This window comes from Gigantopelta aegis, chromosome 3 (assembly GCF_016097555.1).
Source record: "Gigantopelta aegis isolate Gae_Host chromosome 3, Gae_host_genome, whole genome shotgun sequence".
Taxonomy (NCBI): Eukaryota; Metazoa; Mollusca; class Gastropoda; order Neomphalida; family Peltospiridae; genus Gigantopelta; species Gigantopelta aegis.
In genome coordinates this window covers 46,014,771-46,032,290 of record NC_054701.1, presented here as the reverse complement: position 1 = coordinate 46,032,290, position 17,520 = coordinate 46,014,771, and the positions used below count along the sequence as shown (strand labels likewise).

The window sequence follows — 17,520 nt, the reverse complement described above, 5'->3', positions numbered from 1 at the left end:
ATTTCTTGTCATCTGTAAACAGGTATTGAATTAATTTCGTATTAGTGGGTGAAATACTATATATTGGTTCACTGGACTACCATATACAGTATTTATCATGTATATATAATGCCTAGCCAGTGCACCACGACTGGTATATCAAAGGCCGTGGTATGTACTACCATGTCTGTGGGATGGTGCATATAAAAGATCCCCTGCTGCTAATCGAAAAGAGTAGCCCATGAAGTGGCGACAGAGGGTTTCCTCTCTCAATATCTGTGTGGTCCTTAACCATATGTCTGACGCCATATAACCGTAAATACAATGTGTTGAGTGCGTCGTTAAATAAAACATTTCTTTATATAATGCCTGTACATTGGCATACTGTCAGTTTCTCTCTTTTTTTAAAATTGCACCATCTCACTACGATTCTGTATTCCCCCTATGGGTGGTAGGATAGACTCCCTTCAGACGACCGTTCGAATGTGGTCCTCGACAAATATATCAAACGTCAGTATGTGTGCTATCCTGTCTATTGGAGTAGCTTGTGCAGCTACAGACAGTTCGAAACACTTGACCCAAACATCACCCCCTTTTAAGTAAAATTATTTCTAAGGCATCATTTTTCCAAAATGTCCAGCAGGTTTACCCATGTCATCACAATTTTACCAACCACAGGTTATACCTTTTTTTTTTTAAATAATTAAAACATAAAAACTTAAATATGTTTTACATCAATATTTAATTCACAAAATAATTTGAACAAACACCGTTTATACATTAATAACAACAATAATAATAATAATAACAACAACTATTTAGTATTGCACTTTTGATTGTCATGGGTCACACTAGTCATCAGAATGTCCATTGTTGTCGTCATGGTAACAAAGAAGTTGCGTCACAATGTGTGTACGAGGGTTTCGCGAGACTTGAGGATCGTGTACGGTACTTTTCGCAGACGTTTTACGGTAGGTAAAGACAAAGCAATGGCTACGCTGCTTGTTTCAAAACTGCATGATGATGGCGTTTTTTGACCGCAAAACATCTGAACATCAAAAGGGTTAAGGATTTTCATTGGCAGCCGCAAGACGAGGACCTGGATCCAGACTCGAGTCGATGTTGGTTTCCATGTGTTGTTAATCTGAAAAATATAACGACAAAACCAAATATAATATACGTAATAAAAATTACCGTAGCAGCGGTAATATAATGTTACATTTTGTTAATCATCTATAATGTTATAACTTTTGTTTGACGCTCAATTGTCGATGTATTTTTCGAACTGGGATTCATTGATTCATACCATAGTGTTAATATAATTATGTAAATGTATAAAAACAATTTACTACCACATCAAATCAATATATCATATTTTTAAATACGTCTACTTTGAAATGGTTTCAAAGTATAGTTACTAAAAGGTATCGTAACTATTGAATGAACTGACCACTCAAGTAATACAAGAAGTATAATAGAGTTGTATATTTCAAATATCCTGTAAAGTTTTATATCCTTGCAAATGAGGACCTAACATCTAACTGGTAAAATTTGACCACAAGAGTCGCCAAGTTGTAAACTTGTATACTCTTTCCATTATTTTTCTCGAATATGATCCTGACAAAGCTAAATAAATAAAACGCAAAGCAAATTATATATCTTTCTCCTTTTCCGAGAGAGAGAGAGAGAGAGAGAGAGAGAGAGAGAGAGAGAGAGAGAGAGAGAGAGAGAGAGAGAGAGAGAGAGAGAGAGAGAGAGAGAGAGAGAGAGAGAGACACACACACAAAACATAATTTTAACATAAAATGGCTAATTTAATTTTGAATGAAACATACCTGAAATATTGTTTCGACTCTTGCGTCCTGGTTGGTCACCGCCCGGGCCGATTCATTGATGACGTCACACAATGCCTCACATGTAGAGAAAGAAGTTCGACCAATTTCCCCGACAACTATCCTTGAATCACAGCCAACATAATTTCAACTATGGACTAAAAAATAAGTTCACTGCGTGGAGACTTGACTTTTACGTAACGTATTACAACAACTGAGGTTTTTTTTTTTCGCACTGGTGTCCTCGACGTTTGTTACGCCGAGTTGGGCGACACTGAATGTCCTCGGACTGGTATTGGGCTAATAATGTTCGTGGGCGACGTCCTTTCAACCGGAGACAGACTCGGCGACGACGACAACGGTGAGTGTGGACTGACTGGACTAGGAGAGCCGTTGTTGTTGCTGCTGTTGTACGACGACATCGGGCTGATCGGAGACAGGTTGTAAGGATGGAATCGCTGGCCGGATCTGGACGACAGCATGGGACCGATGGAAGAAGGTCCGTAACAGCCACCGCCGACCCCGCCCCCTCCACCTCCCATCCCGAGAGCCTGGTACCGCTGAGCCAGGGCCAGCTGGTGAGACAGGGACAGGGGGGAGGTGTGGGCGAAAATCGGGTGCGTCATCGATCCATGATGAGAGTCTTGGCTGGTGGACATGGACGTCAGCGGGGACCTGAGGGCCGAGTGCGGGGAGGGTGAGCTGAAGAACATGGTGTTGAGGGGATGGTGGAACGCCGAGGTGCTGCTGGCGAACATGTGGGGCGGGTAACACATCGGGAAGTAAGGATGTCCCACCGCAGACCGCTGACACACCGTCACGTTCGGCGGACTCTTCATCTGCTTGGCGGGACTCGGCTTCACCTCGTCTGGCTTCAGGAGCTTCTCCACAGAGTGGTCGGCCTTGGCGTTGGCCGCGGCCACTTTGATCTCCTCGACGACTGACGTCACTGTTGTTGTTGTTGGAGTCTGTCTCGCGACGAGCGGCGGACTCCCCGGGTCCTCCTGCTGTTCGCCATCACTGCTCAGCTCACTCGACAGGTCCTGCTCCTCGTTCCGTCTCTCGAAGCTCGCGTCTGCCAGACGATCGTCGCTAATGTCGGCCTTCTTTTCCGTCACACGGCTGTCGTTTGCGACTTCGGCTGACGCGGCGAAGTTGTTGATCACGTGATCGTCTGCGTCATCGACACAGATTTCGTCCTCGTCGTCGCTGGTGCCCGAGAGTGAGGCGCCTTGGTCTGGCTTTGTGGGATCGATGGATCTGTAAAAATTAAATGAATGAATGAATGAATGAATGAATGAATGAATGAATGAATGGCTATAATAATTGTAGTAGTTGTCGCCGTCATCGTAATAGTAACAGTAGTAATAGTAATAGTAAATGACCCATAGGTCAGCTATCACTTTTGCTTCCCATCACTCCCCTGAGACTTAGTTCAAGGAAAATACTTTTAGCTCCACTTAACAAATAAATGTATACGCCTTCGATATCAATATAATATCTTAAATGGCTCCACATAATCTAAGTTAGGGCAGCACTGAATCAATCCCATCATTTTTTTTTTTCACGTCAAGGTCTGATACCCATAAAAAACCCATGAAATTTCTGTGAAAAAAATTTATATGTACATACAAGTAACATATTGTGGTATAAACACACTATTATATCTATATAATTTTTTAAAGACATTTTCCTTTTAGTGAAAAATAAACAACAAAAAAACCCTCAAAAGCATTTGGATTATTAAAAAAACAAAAACTTACTTTCTTTGTCGGCCGCCTCCATTTTCTCTGAAACCTTTGGCAAACGGATTGTGGTCTATCTTGAGCTTTGTAATCTGGAACGACACGAAGGATATAATAAGTTATAAATCTTTATACGGCAATTAAACGCCTAACAAGAAAAAATATAGGGCGCCTGGACAAACTTTAAAGCTCTTTGGAGATTACAGCGGCGACTCTGGCAAATAAAAACACATGCAGTTATGGTCGTAAAAGACAACTGAGCAACTCCAATGAAATATATAACGTCTAAAAAAAAATGAAGAATGACGGCTTGATGCATACACGTATATATATATAATAAGCGTTAGGTGGCGCCATGCGTATTATCAGTGGGGGTTTATCGACTTGGCCGAGATGTTAACACCTATAGAACACATATTTGACAGACTGGGGCTGATGCCTTTGATCATTTCGGCCGTCTAGAAACCTTCCTGTGTCATGCAACGCACAGTCTCGAGCCCATGCCATAAACGTCACGTTGTTGTGTGGAAAATATTATTTGTGGCGAAGCGTCATGTTAATGTGGTTATAACTAACAGATATCACTTTGGCGAATTATGTCACTGGGAAAGCTTTTAAAGTTTTAAAGTTAGATCTTGCACCACGATGATGGCTTTTTTCTCTCTTTTTTTTTTTACTTATTTTTAACTACCTTTTTTAACTCTTTTTTTTCAGTTTTCGCAACATGTTCAAACCAATAATGATATGGAATAATGTGTAGGATGCCTTTAAATTTTGCTTGTCAGGACTTCATGGCATTATTTTAATACATGTCATTGAATTTGTTGATTTTCTTCTAGCAATGTCGTGTGGTTCTTGATATTCCCTCTTTTTCAGTGACAATGCGACACGTTGACGTATTATTTATGTAGTAAAAAAAAAGAGAGAGAAAACCCCCATCTATTTCTCATATACAATTAAAAGATGTCATAAAAACCCTTTACACAATGTATGTGTGTACATACCTTTTCGTTCTGATACGCTGTAACGGCGATGAACTGTGTCTCTGGGAACACGAACGACTTGCTGGAACTGTACGGTAAACGTAACAGATCGCTGGCTCGGACCAAGTGAAACCGGGGCTGGTACTTGTGCATCGAGTTGAGTATCGCCTGCAATAATAAATTTCACTGTCATGGATCGTGCACGATGAAATCCATTTACAAAATGGCCATTGTTCTTTCTTTTTTTTCTTTTTATTGGGCAACCTGACAAAGTACATAAAACACTAACCAAGGGGGTTTTGGGAGGGGGGTTTATGTTTATTAACCCGAAAAACACATTTGGCAATACGTAATGTCAGGTTTACTAACCAGGTGTTAATTTCGTTTTGCAATATTACACCCTGCAATAAACTAAAATGTACATTTCTGATTAACGCTACCAAATTCTGAACATATAAGTTGTGAAAACGAAGTGTTTGTGTAAGTATTGTTATATAACTGTAAACCACACAAATGCATTGTTCTATGTATATTTTATATATCATCACCCGTTATGATCATTATTATAGTCTGTTTATGATAATTACATACCTATCTAATACCATGTTTTGGTAAATAAATAAATAAATAAATAAAATAAGATTTTTGTATACTGCTCTGCTAAGGCAAATGACAGTAAGTAAAAATCAGGCACAAAATGTATGAATTTTTTTTAATTTTTAAATAAGCTCCAAATAATATATCAAGAAAACTGAGAAATATTTTTTTCCTGAAATATTAACGTTGAAAGCAAAATCATTCAACTGCTTGTTCAGTGATGAAAAGTAATATTTTCAAAATCATTCATTCGCCTTTTACTGTCTTTTGCTCTAACACACGACAGTATATTTTATACTGTCGTGCTAAGGCAAAGGACAGTTAGTGGAGATTATTATACACTGTACAACAAAAGAAACGCGAGTTTTTTTCTCATTATGCAATTAAATCAATAAATAGACTGTCAAAATGGGCGTAATGTGTGCACTGCACTAGATACTAATTAATAGACAATAAAATATAATGGGATTCAACTGAATAATTAAAATAAATTTTAAACTTTTAAAACTTAAGATGTATTTATTATATTATAGCTAGTTGTCCCATCCGATGGTTATATGTATTCTATGTAAGTGCCTATTGTTTCGAACTATTGTTTATACTAATGTTTTACTGATGCAATGCTGATAAGATGTTTTAAAAAATATATATATTAAATAAATAAATAAATAAATATGTTATCACAACTGATTTTGCATGAATAGTATTATATTATTATATTTATATCACTTTTATGGACTTCAAGTGTATAAAAATGAATGGATCTGTTGCTAATGAAATTAACAGATTCGATAGACATTATAAATTGTCGATGTCAGTTTCAATAAACTACTAAGAATGCGTGACGTCACATCACGCGTGAAAGCTTTACGGGGTAATAATGATAGGAGCAAATAAGATTATTAATGGACCAGTTTATTCTGTAGCTTGTGAATTATAAATGAATGTATTTGAAGTTACATGATGCGAACAGAATATAACATTGACATATTGTAATACACCATCGATTATAACAAGTGTTCATCCGGCTTATTTTATATTTTTTAAAATACATATTATCTTTTTTGTTGTTTTCTGGAGAAAAATGTACTTTTACACAAATGTTACGTAAATTAATTAATTAAAACAAATTAATACTGCAGTGCTAGGTCTGCCTGAGCAGAAAATTGCATCAAATTATCTATTCAGGTTGGGGGTTTTTATAATGACAAAAACTCACTTATTTTCCAAAAAAAATATCGACCATTACGTGAAATTATTTCGCCACATTGAAACGAAATTCGTTATTTGTTTTTACAAATCGCAAGTACCAAAGCTAGTCCTGATATAGAATTGTTTTAAAGAGTTTACTTATTAAATCTTAACATTATAAAATCATGCTGAAGAAAACAAATTCAAACTATATACATGTATACAATATGCTTTAGACCTATTGCATATTTAGAGCAAAATGTTTCACTATTATATATTCATGCTAGACACAATATTATGTGTAATATTTTAAAATAAAATATTTTATTACAATAAATGGGTGCACTACAATATGGGGTGGGGTATTTATAACTAAACTTAAAAAACGTATTTGCTATAATATAAATAAACGCAATAACAATTTAAACAAAATATATTAATAATTATATTTTTCAAGTGAAAGTAGTCTATATTTATAAATGCTAATCTCTGGTATTTTTTCAAAACTATAATTTCCATTCATATTTTTGTTCTTTTTCTTCTTTTTTTGACAGTAATTCTTAGAAAATCGAACATACCATGCACACAAAAAGAGCAGTGAGTGTTTTTATAATGCTATTACATACTAAATAATGGAAGAGATTTTAAAAAATAATAATTATTGATGTACGCTCCTTGCTCACACATTGACTTAATAAGCAGTCATTTCCTGTCCATCAACGAAAAACGTTTGCCCAACTTGGACAAAGGGAAACTTCGCACCCACTGACTCGGAAAAACTTGCGATCAATCGAACTCCACTGTCATTCTATATAATTATTTCTACAACATTATACCGGTCTGGCCGCGTGGAATTAGCCAGCAAAGAACAACCTCTACACACAACAGCTGAGAAAATCTAAGAAATATATTAATCAAGGGTTGTTCCATATGTGGCAATAAAGTCACCTAGGACTTGTACGGCGCTAATGCCCTATTGTTCGCGAAGATGCTGAAAACGTACGTTGTAATAATCAACAGCAGCGTGAAGTGCAATAGATGTATTAAATCAGAAATCGACAAGCAATGACGGTCTTGTATGTAAAATAATAACATGGTACTTGTCAATTTTTTTTTATAAAAAAAAATTGCTAATTAGACAACGTGAGAAAATGTCGATCGCATTTGAATTATTGCTTTCTAGATTAAACTAATACACGATATGTGCAGATACGTATTAAAGAAAATGATTTTTAAAAATTCTATAGCTTTCTGTTAACTAAGAGGTTAGAAAAAACACCTTTCGTAATTACATTCTGTTCACGTCATATTTTTTGTAATGTTTTCAATAACATAGTGTCGTCTGTATTAAAATAATAATAATACATTATATAAAAACTCGCAATATTTTAGTTATTAAAGTCGATGACTCCAGTTTTTAAGGCAGTGTAAAAGTGTTTCGGCTATGATTACAGCTTATTACAGTAATACAGTTTTTAACTTACATATGACGATTTGCTTCAGTTATAAATTTTGTTAAATACAACGTGGAGGTGTTCTGTTGTTGATGTTGATTGTTGGTTGTTTTGTTTGTGTGTTTTTGTTTTGTTGAGTGGGGGGAGGGGGGGTCCTCTTCTTCTTTTATTTATTTATTTTGCTTTGTTGGTTTTCCTTGTGTTTGTAATCGTCCAATATTCACAACAAAATATGTACCTCTGAAACTAGAGTGTGTGGTTTTTAAATTATTTTTGTGCATTTTTTTTTCTTAAAGTAAGAAAAAATAAGTATAAATGGTAAAAACAAAATGTACTTACATATCCATGTTTGTCGGAAATGTTGTTGGTGACTTTGAGTTTGTGAAATGAAATCATTTTCTGCATCCACTGTTCTCCCGTGCTGGGGGAGTCAGGATGGATGTACATCCTCTTGGGCATCTCTGGATCCGCCTTGCCGGCAACCGTCCACTTCCCGTTGTGAAACTTGTAACGACAATCGTCAACCGGCACGACGTCCATTAGGAGAATGTATTTAGATTTTTTGTCAAGTCCAGATAACTTCACTTTGTATGCCGGAAACATGCGTCTGCAAGAAACAAAGATATAGATAATTAATATATTTGTTGGCGGGGTTTTTTTTCCAAGGATTCTTAGACCATTTACATATGCTGTTGGTTCTTATCAACAAATAAGTAACAGAAAAAAATATTTCATCCAAGTAAATGCACTGAATACTAACTGTTTGACATCCAATAGCCGATGATTAATAAATCAATGTGCTCTAGTGGTGTCGTTAAACATAACAAATGTCAGAATACTAACTGGGTGATTCTTATCAGCCCCCGAAGCTGATTCAGTAAATGCTAAATTCAATTCCGAATTCAGATTACATTTATGATACCATTTTTTCATTGCACATTTGATTTCTAAAAAATGCATTTTGACCATCGTCTGTACTATGCAACTTGCAAGTGTTTGTTTATAAGTATGATCAAACTGATGGCTATTTTTTTATTTTAAATATTAGGTGCATGTATGTTAAAAAATACATTGATGATCACATGTGATCACAAACACGCATTCATTATACCTCAACTACGGTTTTAATACTGTTCACTATTAATAACTACTGATCCAAAAATTAAATTTAATATATTAAGCATTGTTGTATCGTTTTATTTCACGTTTCATAATTTTTAGGAAAATACAGCTATCGAATGAACAAAAAAATACATTCATTGTCGTTAGACTATTAACCCACCCTCAACGTTTAAGTATACACCTGTTCTACAGTTTTAAAAAGGTGATGATAATCTGACAAATATTTTAATGCCTTTATGTGAAAGTCGAGATTTATATAAGCTCGAAGCTAAATACTACCTGACATGACAAGACTGGCAATACACAAATGTAGACACTGTTATTATTTAAAAAATATATTGTCTGAGGAATAGGAAAGTATATCAAAAATAAATGCCAAAATTAGTTGGGGTTTTCTCAAGTGAAATAAACTATACAAATATATAACAATAAAATGTATTATTATTATTATTATTAAAATGCAGGACGAAATAAAAAGTGGCAATGTTGTTTTTCTCCGAGAGTCCTTTGAATTTTGTCATAATTGTTCATTATTTTAAATACAATACACAACCAATGAAGTACTAGTTCTGTCTTTGGATAAAAACTAGTAGCAAGGACCAAATTTAAAATGCATGGGAAATAATATACCAAAACAACATTTAGAAAAATGCATTGTCAGTTATGTACTTTTAAGGGGAAGTAAAACTAATCAATGACATTAATGGTAGGAATGTGTTTGTATTATTATGTCCATCCATAATCTCAGATACATGGGTTTTAAGTTACAAGTACATTTACATGATGTATTCAGTCAGGGAGCATATGAATGAATAAACAAATGGATGAATGCTAACAATCCGTTTATTACTAGGGGTGCGGTATTGGGTTGTTTTATCACGTTCAGGGGTGCAGAAATAGAAAATACTAGTATTTCGCTAGTCCGCCGGACCAGAATCAACTAAACTTTACTAGCCCGCGAGAATTTCTACTAGTCCGCCAGCCTATAGAACAATATTTCTGCACCTCTGACGTTATCTATTTCAAGACATTCAGTAATCATTTTATCTCATGTTCTTCGTGATGTCTATCAAGGTCAGACTATATCATAATTATAAAATTGAGACATCCTTCAACCCAGGCATGTATTTCAAACACCACGACCCCATGAGTAATGAATTAGTTGTCAGTATCACAGCACAATAAACAACCTAGGACAATATTTTTCGATAACAAAGTTGACCCCTTCATTCTACTACACATACACATGCTGATAAATTATAATTCTAAGTCGATCACGCGCAGATAGCGGCCACGTACAAAAACGTGTGGCCATAAACTTATATGTACTGGCTATTTATCTCTCTTCCGTATGTGTGTGTGAGTGTGTATGTATGTATCTCGGGATAGGGGGAAGAATTCCCGCCACAGCCGCTATTATCGCCGTTCTTGCGACATCTAGACGCTTATAATGTTGTTCTCGGTTCGCAAACCTTTTACCGACCCCCTCCATCAGCACACTTACGGTGGGCCCGAAGTGTTAATATCACCAAAACGCGATACATAATCAAGATAAAAACGCGATAGCGAGCAGCAGTTTATTGCGTTCTAAAACACACTCGAATTACGGGCAAAACGGCAGCACGTACTGCAATATAAATATGCGGGGCGCCATACCCAATAAACGTCGCCGTTTTATTAGCAGGCAAGGTGTTAAACTCTTTTTTGTCAAGCTCGGTGGCATTGAGTTTATTGCCTCCTGCTAGAATGTGCATCTTTCTCTCTCTTCTTTTTTTGTGGCGAAAATCAAAACGCGTAGCGAAATATACTAATACGTATTTCATACACAAAATAAAATGGACAACAGTCGAATATTAACAAAGGGCCACCCACGTTTTAAATAAAACACGCTCGCCCGAAGCGTCACTATCGGCGATCTAATATGTAAAAAAATTTATGGACGCCAATATGTTTATATTTAGAGACAGTAAGACACTTTTGTGTGGGTGCTCGGGGAATATTGTTTTACAAATGATAAGCTTGTAAATATCACAGGCGCCGTCATTAACGGGTCACAACCGTGGCGCCAGAAAAACTGGACGTTTTTACAGAACAAAGATAAACAGTTTTAGGTCACATGTCCTGAAAAATAGAAACAGTGCTATAGTGATTTTACTGCGATAATTATATTTGTTCTGTTATTCTTTTGTGTTGTATATTTTATCAGATAATTCTCCAACAATAATAATTTCCCCTGTAAAACACGGATGTTGCTTGCATTGTAAAATAATGTTAATTGCAGATAACATCTGTTACCTGTGATGTCATTTATTTTTCAGATGAAATATACACGTTCATGTTCTATATCAGTGAAATACACACATGCTATATTTCATCAATGAAATACACACATGATGTGACGAGTGTTTATATCTTGCCAACCATGATAGTTAAACTGTGACAATAAACACTAACAGCAGCGCTGCTTCCTGTGGTAAAAGCGTATTATAGTAGTTCATAGCGATATATAGTTCTTGGACATTTGAAAGTATGTAAAATTAATATTTTGAATCTACATGATGTCACAATTCACAGCTTATTAATATGTTTATTACACATGGCATCTTGTTAAGTGTATTCCGGACTATTGTGTGTAACTAAGCATGGACTTTTGTTAGAAAAGAAATGTTTTGAAAAATGAATGTTATACATTGATACTGTTTAACAGTGATCATTTCGCAATTTTCTTTCAGTCCATGTGGAAATTATGTGATATAAAATTTAACTGAAATTAATAAATAAAAAATGATTAAATACTTAAACAAAAATGGTGATGAAACTTTTTAATAAATAAAAATAATACAATAATTAAGTCATTATTTAACCAATAATTTATTTTTAATATTATTTACAAAAAGAAAATCATATTAAAAAACTTCATAGTTAAAATACAAATATGAACCTTTATAATAAAATTATTTTTAAAGTTTTTAAAAAATTACTGTTAGTATTATTACTGTTATCTTGCACGGTATCTCTACGATTTCTATAATGATTACACCAAACAGGACACTGGGGGCCTCCCACAGCAATAATTATACTGAAATTCTCCTGAAAACAGTCATTCACCCCGAGGTCATACTGCGTCAACAATTTACAAATGTTCATTCAACCTAATAACACATCACCATCACATTTCCAGGTGGGATGTTTTAAATTAAATTTCGATTTATATTCATAAAACACTCTTGGACAATAACACATACACATGTTAGGTACAGTTATATAACATACATGTTTTACCCACCCGTCCCCTAAATACATGTACATGAATAATAAAAACATTGTCCTCTGCATACATTACATAATGATAATTACACAGTATTTATGCATCAAAGTTCAGATGATGACATTACACTATGTACGTCACAATTTAGACATTAAATCATGCTGGTATAGAAATGAAAATATTAAGGGTATATTAAATTTTATAGAGTATTAGTGCATTAAACTGTGCGTTTCATTACTAAATAAAAACTGACATGACACTAATTCATAAAAAAAAAATCACAATCTCGCATTCCTAAACATTATTAATACAAGGTATTAATAATCTATAACAAAATTTTAATGCATGCGTTTACAAATAATATGATTACTATCTTAGCATAAACTGTACTACATTAACGGGTACATGTTATTGTTTTAAATTGCACATGTTTATACCGTATCAAAATATACTTGTTATTTCTGTACCGTAAAGGTTAATGTATGTCATTACATTATTAAAATGAGCTTTGTTAGTACTCTACTAAAAATCTATGGGTCTGACATTTATTCAAATTATTGTACTGAAATAAACATGTCATTACGATATCCACGTAAACACTGCAACGTTCGTTACATACAAACATGTCTATCGCAGTCGTCAATGTCACACGTAACTATTAACAATAATATATTGTAATCAAGTTTTCCTCACCTTCCGGATTTAGTAATCACCATCTCGGTTCCGATCTCGTGAAACTGTTCCCACAGTGTGTCACAGTCCAGTTCCACGGAGGGGTCGTCGCGAACCTCTGGCTCTGGGGGTTCCATCCCCCTCATCCTGAAATGATCCGGGTGCGCGAGCATGTCCCCTGGGGTGTGGGCCATCCGCCCGAGACTCTGCTGATGTTTGGCGAGCAGCGACGCATTAAGTCCGTGGTGCTGCAAGGAAAACGCCGGGATGTAGTGGGGTGGGGTCAGCAGCGACGCCATCCCATAGTCCATGGGCCGGGGCACCAGAAACGGGTTGTACGCCATCGTAGAATCCATAAAGAAACAGCTATATATGTATATTATATGTTATTATCATTCAAAACTGTGTGTGCTGTGTTGTTCTACCAAAGTCCGCCGTACGAATGACGATTTCAACGTCGACTGCGCCGCTATATACCCACTTGTCATGCAGACGCCACGGCGGGCGCTTATCGTTAATGAAACATGAACAGTCCTCAGTCTGACGAGTAAAACGCAGCCTGATTGGCTGGCGGCCGGGAGGTGACCAATGGGCGCGCGCCGGGGGCGTGTTTATTCACAGCCCTGACGATACGGCTAGACACAGTGTCTGCGGCTTTGAGCTCTTTATCTCACTTGACAATATGTCAACACGCGGATTTGACACCATTCACGTCGATCGATCATGGATGTATTAATTACCCGCGGCCACTGCCGATAACTAGTTTTATTTAATAAAACAATATGTTGTTCTTTACTTCTTTTCTTTTTTTGTGGGTTTTTTTTTTCGTTGTATCTTATATTTCTAAGCATTAACGCATACAGCATGATGTGTGGAGTGAATTTTATGCACCGACTTTAGCGGTCATAAAATTTATTTTAGGTGAAGTGCGTTGTTGTCAGTTGGGCTGCGAAGCCACGCCTATAATTGTGTGATTGACGGGTTACCTTTTAGCCATTTGTAAACAGATTGTTCGTTGAACACTAAATACATGCGGTGTTTTATTTTCAAACAGAAAGTCGTTTTAATAGATCTTTAGTCTGGGGTTGTTGTTGTTTTTTGTATATCTATATGCAATGTTTAATACCTCTATAGGATTAAACGATATAATAATATTTATGCTTTATAAAATGTTACTCTAAGCCGGTAAGTGTAAACAGCGAATTATTAGATTTCACAGAATAATTATTTTATACTTAGATAATGGTGTTTTATTTTGTTGTTTTTCGTTTGACAATAGCAGCAGCAACAACAATGGCACTTCAACTTGAAGAGGTTTTGTTTCGCGTTTTAAAGACAACACAGATTTTTTCCATGACAATTGTACAGAACAAGATGTGCTTAGATCTTTACATTTTGTAATACGGACAGAACTTGAATAAAATGACCCAGACAAAACCTACAATCTTAATTTTTATAATGATATATAATTAAAATACTAGTATAATTAAAATATTTTTATAATAATAATAATAATTTTTAAAAGGAGATAATTACACAGCTTTATGTATATAAATAACATTTATGGATCTTTATACATTATTATTATTATTATTATTATTATTATTATTATTATTATTATTATTATTATTATTATTTGTTCTTCTTTTTGTTATTACTATTAGATATAAATTAAATTGAATTACATTGTAATACTTCTTTTATTATTGGTATTATTATTATTATATTTTGGAATAAAACCTAAAATAATATTTTTATTTTTGTTAAAAACACTAGTAATATTTATTACAAATCGCTCGGACATGTTGTCAACATGACACGTTGTGTTTTCGACAGTCTCCTATTCTCAGACGACCGTCTGGCAACCTTACTGATTGGCGATAAAATAGTTTTTGTTTGTCCCTCTCAAGTTGACCACGGAATGTAATTACTTATACCCGGTAAGTCCATAACGCGTTGTGTCAGTCCGCGCGCCTTATCGCCATTGTGAGCTATGTAATCGGCGATGATCGCTTCAGTCCGATCATAATTAATAAGAAAGGTATAAAACAGGGAAGGTGTTAGCGGCTATTGTTCCGGTGCCGGGTTCAATGAGACGGGCGTTTTGCGGCAATCTGCACGGCGCCAGCTCCACCCCGCCTCGCTGAACAAGTTCTATGTGCAAGGGATTGAGTGAAAAGGAACCAAGACTAAATCGCCACTGTTTTCGTTTAGGAGACGCCAGTGGGATTTTAATTTTTTTTTTTTTACTAGTATATTTTTATGGCTTGATGGTAATGCTCGGAGCGAGGTGACAAGGCAACACTTTGTAACAAAACTACCACAACACTTTGTCGCTGGGTCGAGTGAGAAAGTTGGGGATTTATCTCACACAAAGCTGATAAGTGTTGAACATTCATAGCTTTGTGATGTTTGAAAGAAATAAAAACCTTTGCTTCTGGCTTGTTGTATTTTGGCAGGTTATACTCTCTCCCGCCCACTCCTAAACCCACCCAACTAAACATGTCCGCATATCGCACCTTAGTAATAAACTTAACACTTTAATAAATAATGTCGTTAACCTTTCGGTCATGGACAAACCAACCAGGCTCTCGAGTTGCGTACCCAGGACATGGTACTTGAACCGCAAAATGACAGAAGCGCGGAAATATTTGGTTAAAACTACGCCTGAATTTGTGAAGTCCTGATTCCAGACTTTAGAAAGGAAAGAAGGTTTGTTTTGTTTAACGATATCACAAGAACACATTGATTAATTAATCATCTGCTATTGGATGTGAAATATTTGGTAATTATGGCTCATAGTCTTCAGAGGAAACTTCAGAGATTTTTTATATATCTTTTCCCACAGACAGGACATCATATGCCACGGCTTTTGATATACCCGTCGTGGGTCAGACTTTATATTGTATCTGTATGGTCAATACCTTGTTAAAACCTAATGTAAAAACATTTTTTCGACTGTTTTATGCAGAAACATGTTTTTTTTAAAACAAACGTAAATCGTGTTCTGCATCGAGTAAATTCAAAAGGATGTTTTGGACATTAGGCTTTAACTTCAGAACAACAAAACTGTTGCCAAATTATAATATGGCAACAGTTTTGTCGTTACGATTTTTTATTTTATTTTTTTGTTTTGTTTTGTTACAACAGGGCTAGGCATAGGATAAGGCTTTATTTTAGGTGAGGTCAGGTCATAGGGATTTTTGTGCACATTCAGAACAAGCTGTTGTAGCGCACGCCTGTCATGCGCACAGGTGCCGACCTCGGCCAGCTCCTCCGTCCAGGACAAAAAAAGGTTGGAGTGAGTGAGAGAGGGGACCACCGGCGCTGGAAAGTGCAAGAGAGTACCAACAGCCTGACCTGGATCGGGGGTGGGGGGAGGGGAGGGAGCATTTATTTTAGGGAGAAGGTGTTCTTTTATAAGATCTTGGGGGTCTCTGGACAGTTGCTTTGTTTGCCCTGCTGGTCACGGACTACATACAGTTCATGTCACGAAATCATATCTTTTACAAGGCAGACTCGTTGGCTCCTGCTGGCGTAAAGATGGAATTCGGACGGGTCAAATGATCCCGCATTGTTCTTGTTAAAATATAGCAAATATCCGCCGCATTGATTATTGCTTCACCACCAGAATCCTGAATGTCAAGTATGAAAAGTCTAACAGACACATATTTTCTAAAAGAAGATCCATCATTCCCCTTTTGAATTCACGATTACAGACCTATAAAGATGTTTTGTCGTACAACTGATTTTAAATACAAATATTGTTTACATCATATTAAGTGTTAAGAAATTGGAGCAAATTGTAAATGAAGAAATTTTGAAATATTATCTTAGTTGATTTTAAGGTTTAACGTCAATACCGACTTGGGAAATAGAAAGTTATATGGCAGATAGTAAAACTGATTTTGCCGGCATGATTGTTCATAAATTATGTTATTTCAATACGTTTTAATATATTGGCTTGTTCTAAAATTGCTTGCTTACTCTCAGTACAGTTTCAGTAGTTTTAAAATGTTTTATGTCATTTGCTTTTTGGACTCCTAATTGTTTTCGGTTTAATTTTTTGTTTCATTGTCGCCCTTTTCTCTAACCATAGAAAAGGTTTCGCACCAATACTCTCTATGCAAACACATTCATCATTTGATATGGCTGATACATATGCACATTAAAACAGGGGTTCTGTGTAAAAGAAGCAGATTATATCATTATGAAATGTATATGAAATCCAGGTGCGAATTCAGGTGATGGGATGCGTACTCACTCCCCAAATTTCGAAATGCTATGAAACATCCAGAGGAATAAAATGGATATTTTTAAAAGTGTAATATCTTGGTGTTTCAGGGAAATATAACACATGTTAGTGGATTTTGTATTTATTTAAAAGCCCTTTTTTTTTTCTTTTTTTTTTTACACGCTGCAGCTGCACCCCTCTCTGAATACTGAAGGTGCTCTATTCAAACGATGCACCTCCTCACTAAAACAAAACTCCTGCCCGTGCCCCAGCTGTAGTAGTATCGATATATAGTTAGTATTTCATGCGGATTAGATGTAACATGTAGGTATAGTAAGTTACTAGATACTCCTGAGTTTTCGTTGTGTGTAACACAATCTTTCATTCGCTGACTGAAGAATGTGTAGAATTTCCGCAGTGAGTGTGTGCTGCAGACTTTATAT

At 35.8% G+C, this 17,520-nt stretch overlaps 1 protein-coding gene across 1 annotated transcript; it reads right to left on the bottom strand.

Annotated features, from left to right (window-relative positions):
• Window positions 1-702: 702 nt before the first annotated feature.
• LOC121368119 (T-box transcription factor TBX2-B-like) lies at window positions 703-13,320 on the bottom strand. The gene is made up of 6 exons (XM_041492694.1): window positions 12,865-13,320; window positions 8,121-8,388; window positions 4,561-4,707; window positions 3,575-3,648; window positions 1,815-3,071; window positions 703-1,123 (listed from the first exon to the last, which is right to left on the bottom strand). Exons 1-5 carry the CDS (start codon window positions 13,197-13,199, stop codon window positions 2,066-2,068), a joined length of 1,830 nt encoding a protein of 609 aa, XP_041348628.1. The 5' UTR covers window positions 13,200-13,320; the 3' UTR covers window positions 703-1,123; window positions 1,815-2,065.
• Between the last annotated feature and the right edge of the window lie 4,200 nt (window positions 13,321-17,520).

Excerpts from the sequence above, each read along its gene's own strand:
- LOC121368119 (XM_041492694.1), bottom strand. The coding sequence starts at position 13,199 with ATGGATTCTACGATGGCGTACAACCCGTTTCTGGTGCCCCGGCCCATG. Across the intron at positions 4,708-8,120 it reads TTTCCGACAAACATGGATAT|GCGATACTCAACTCGATGCA; the intron begins GTAAGTACATTT and ends TTATTATTGCAG. Across the intron at positions 3,649-4,560 it reads CAGCGTATCAGAACGAAAAG|ATTACAAAGCTCAAGATAGA; the intron begins GTATGTACACAC and ends GTGTCGTTCCAG.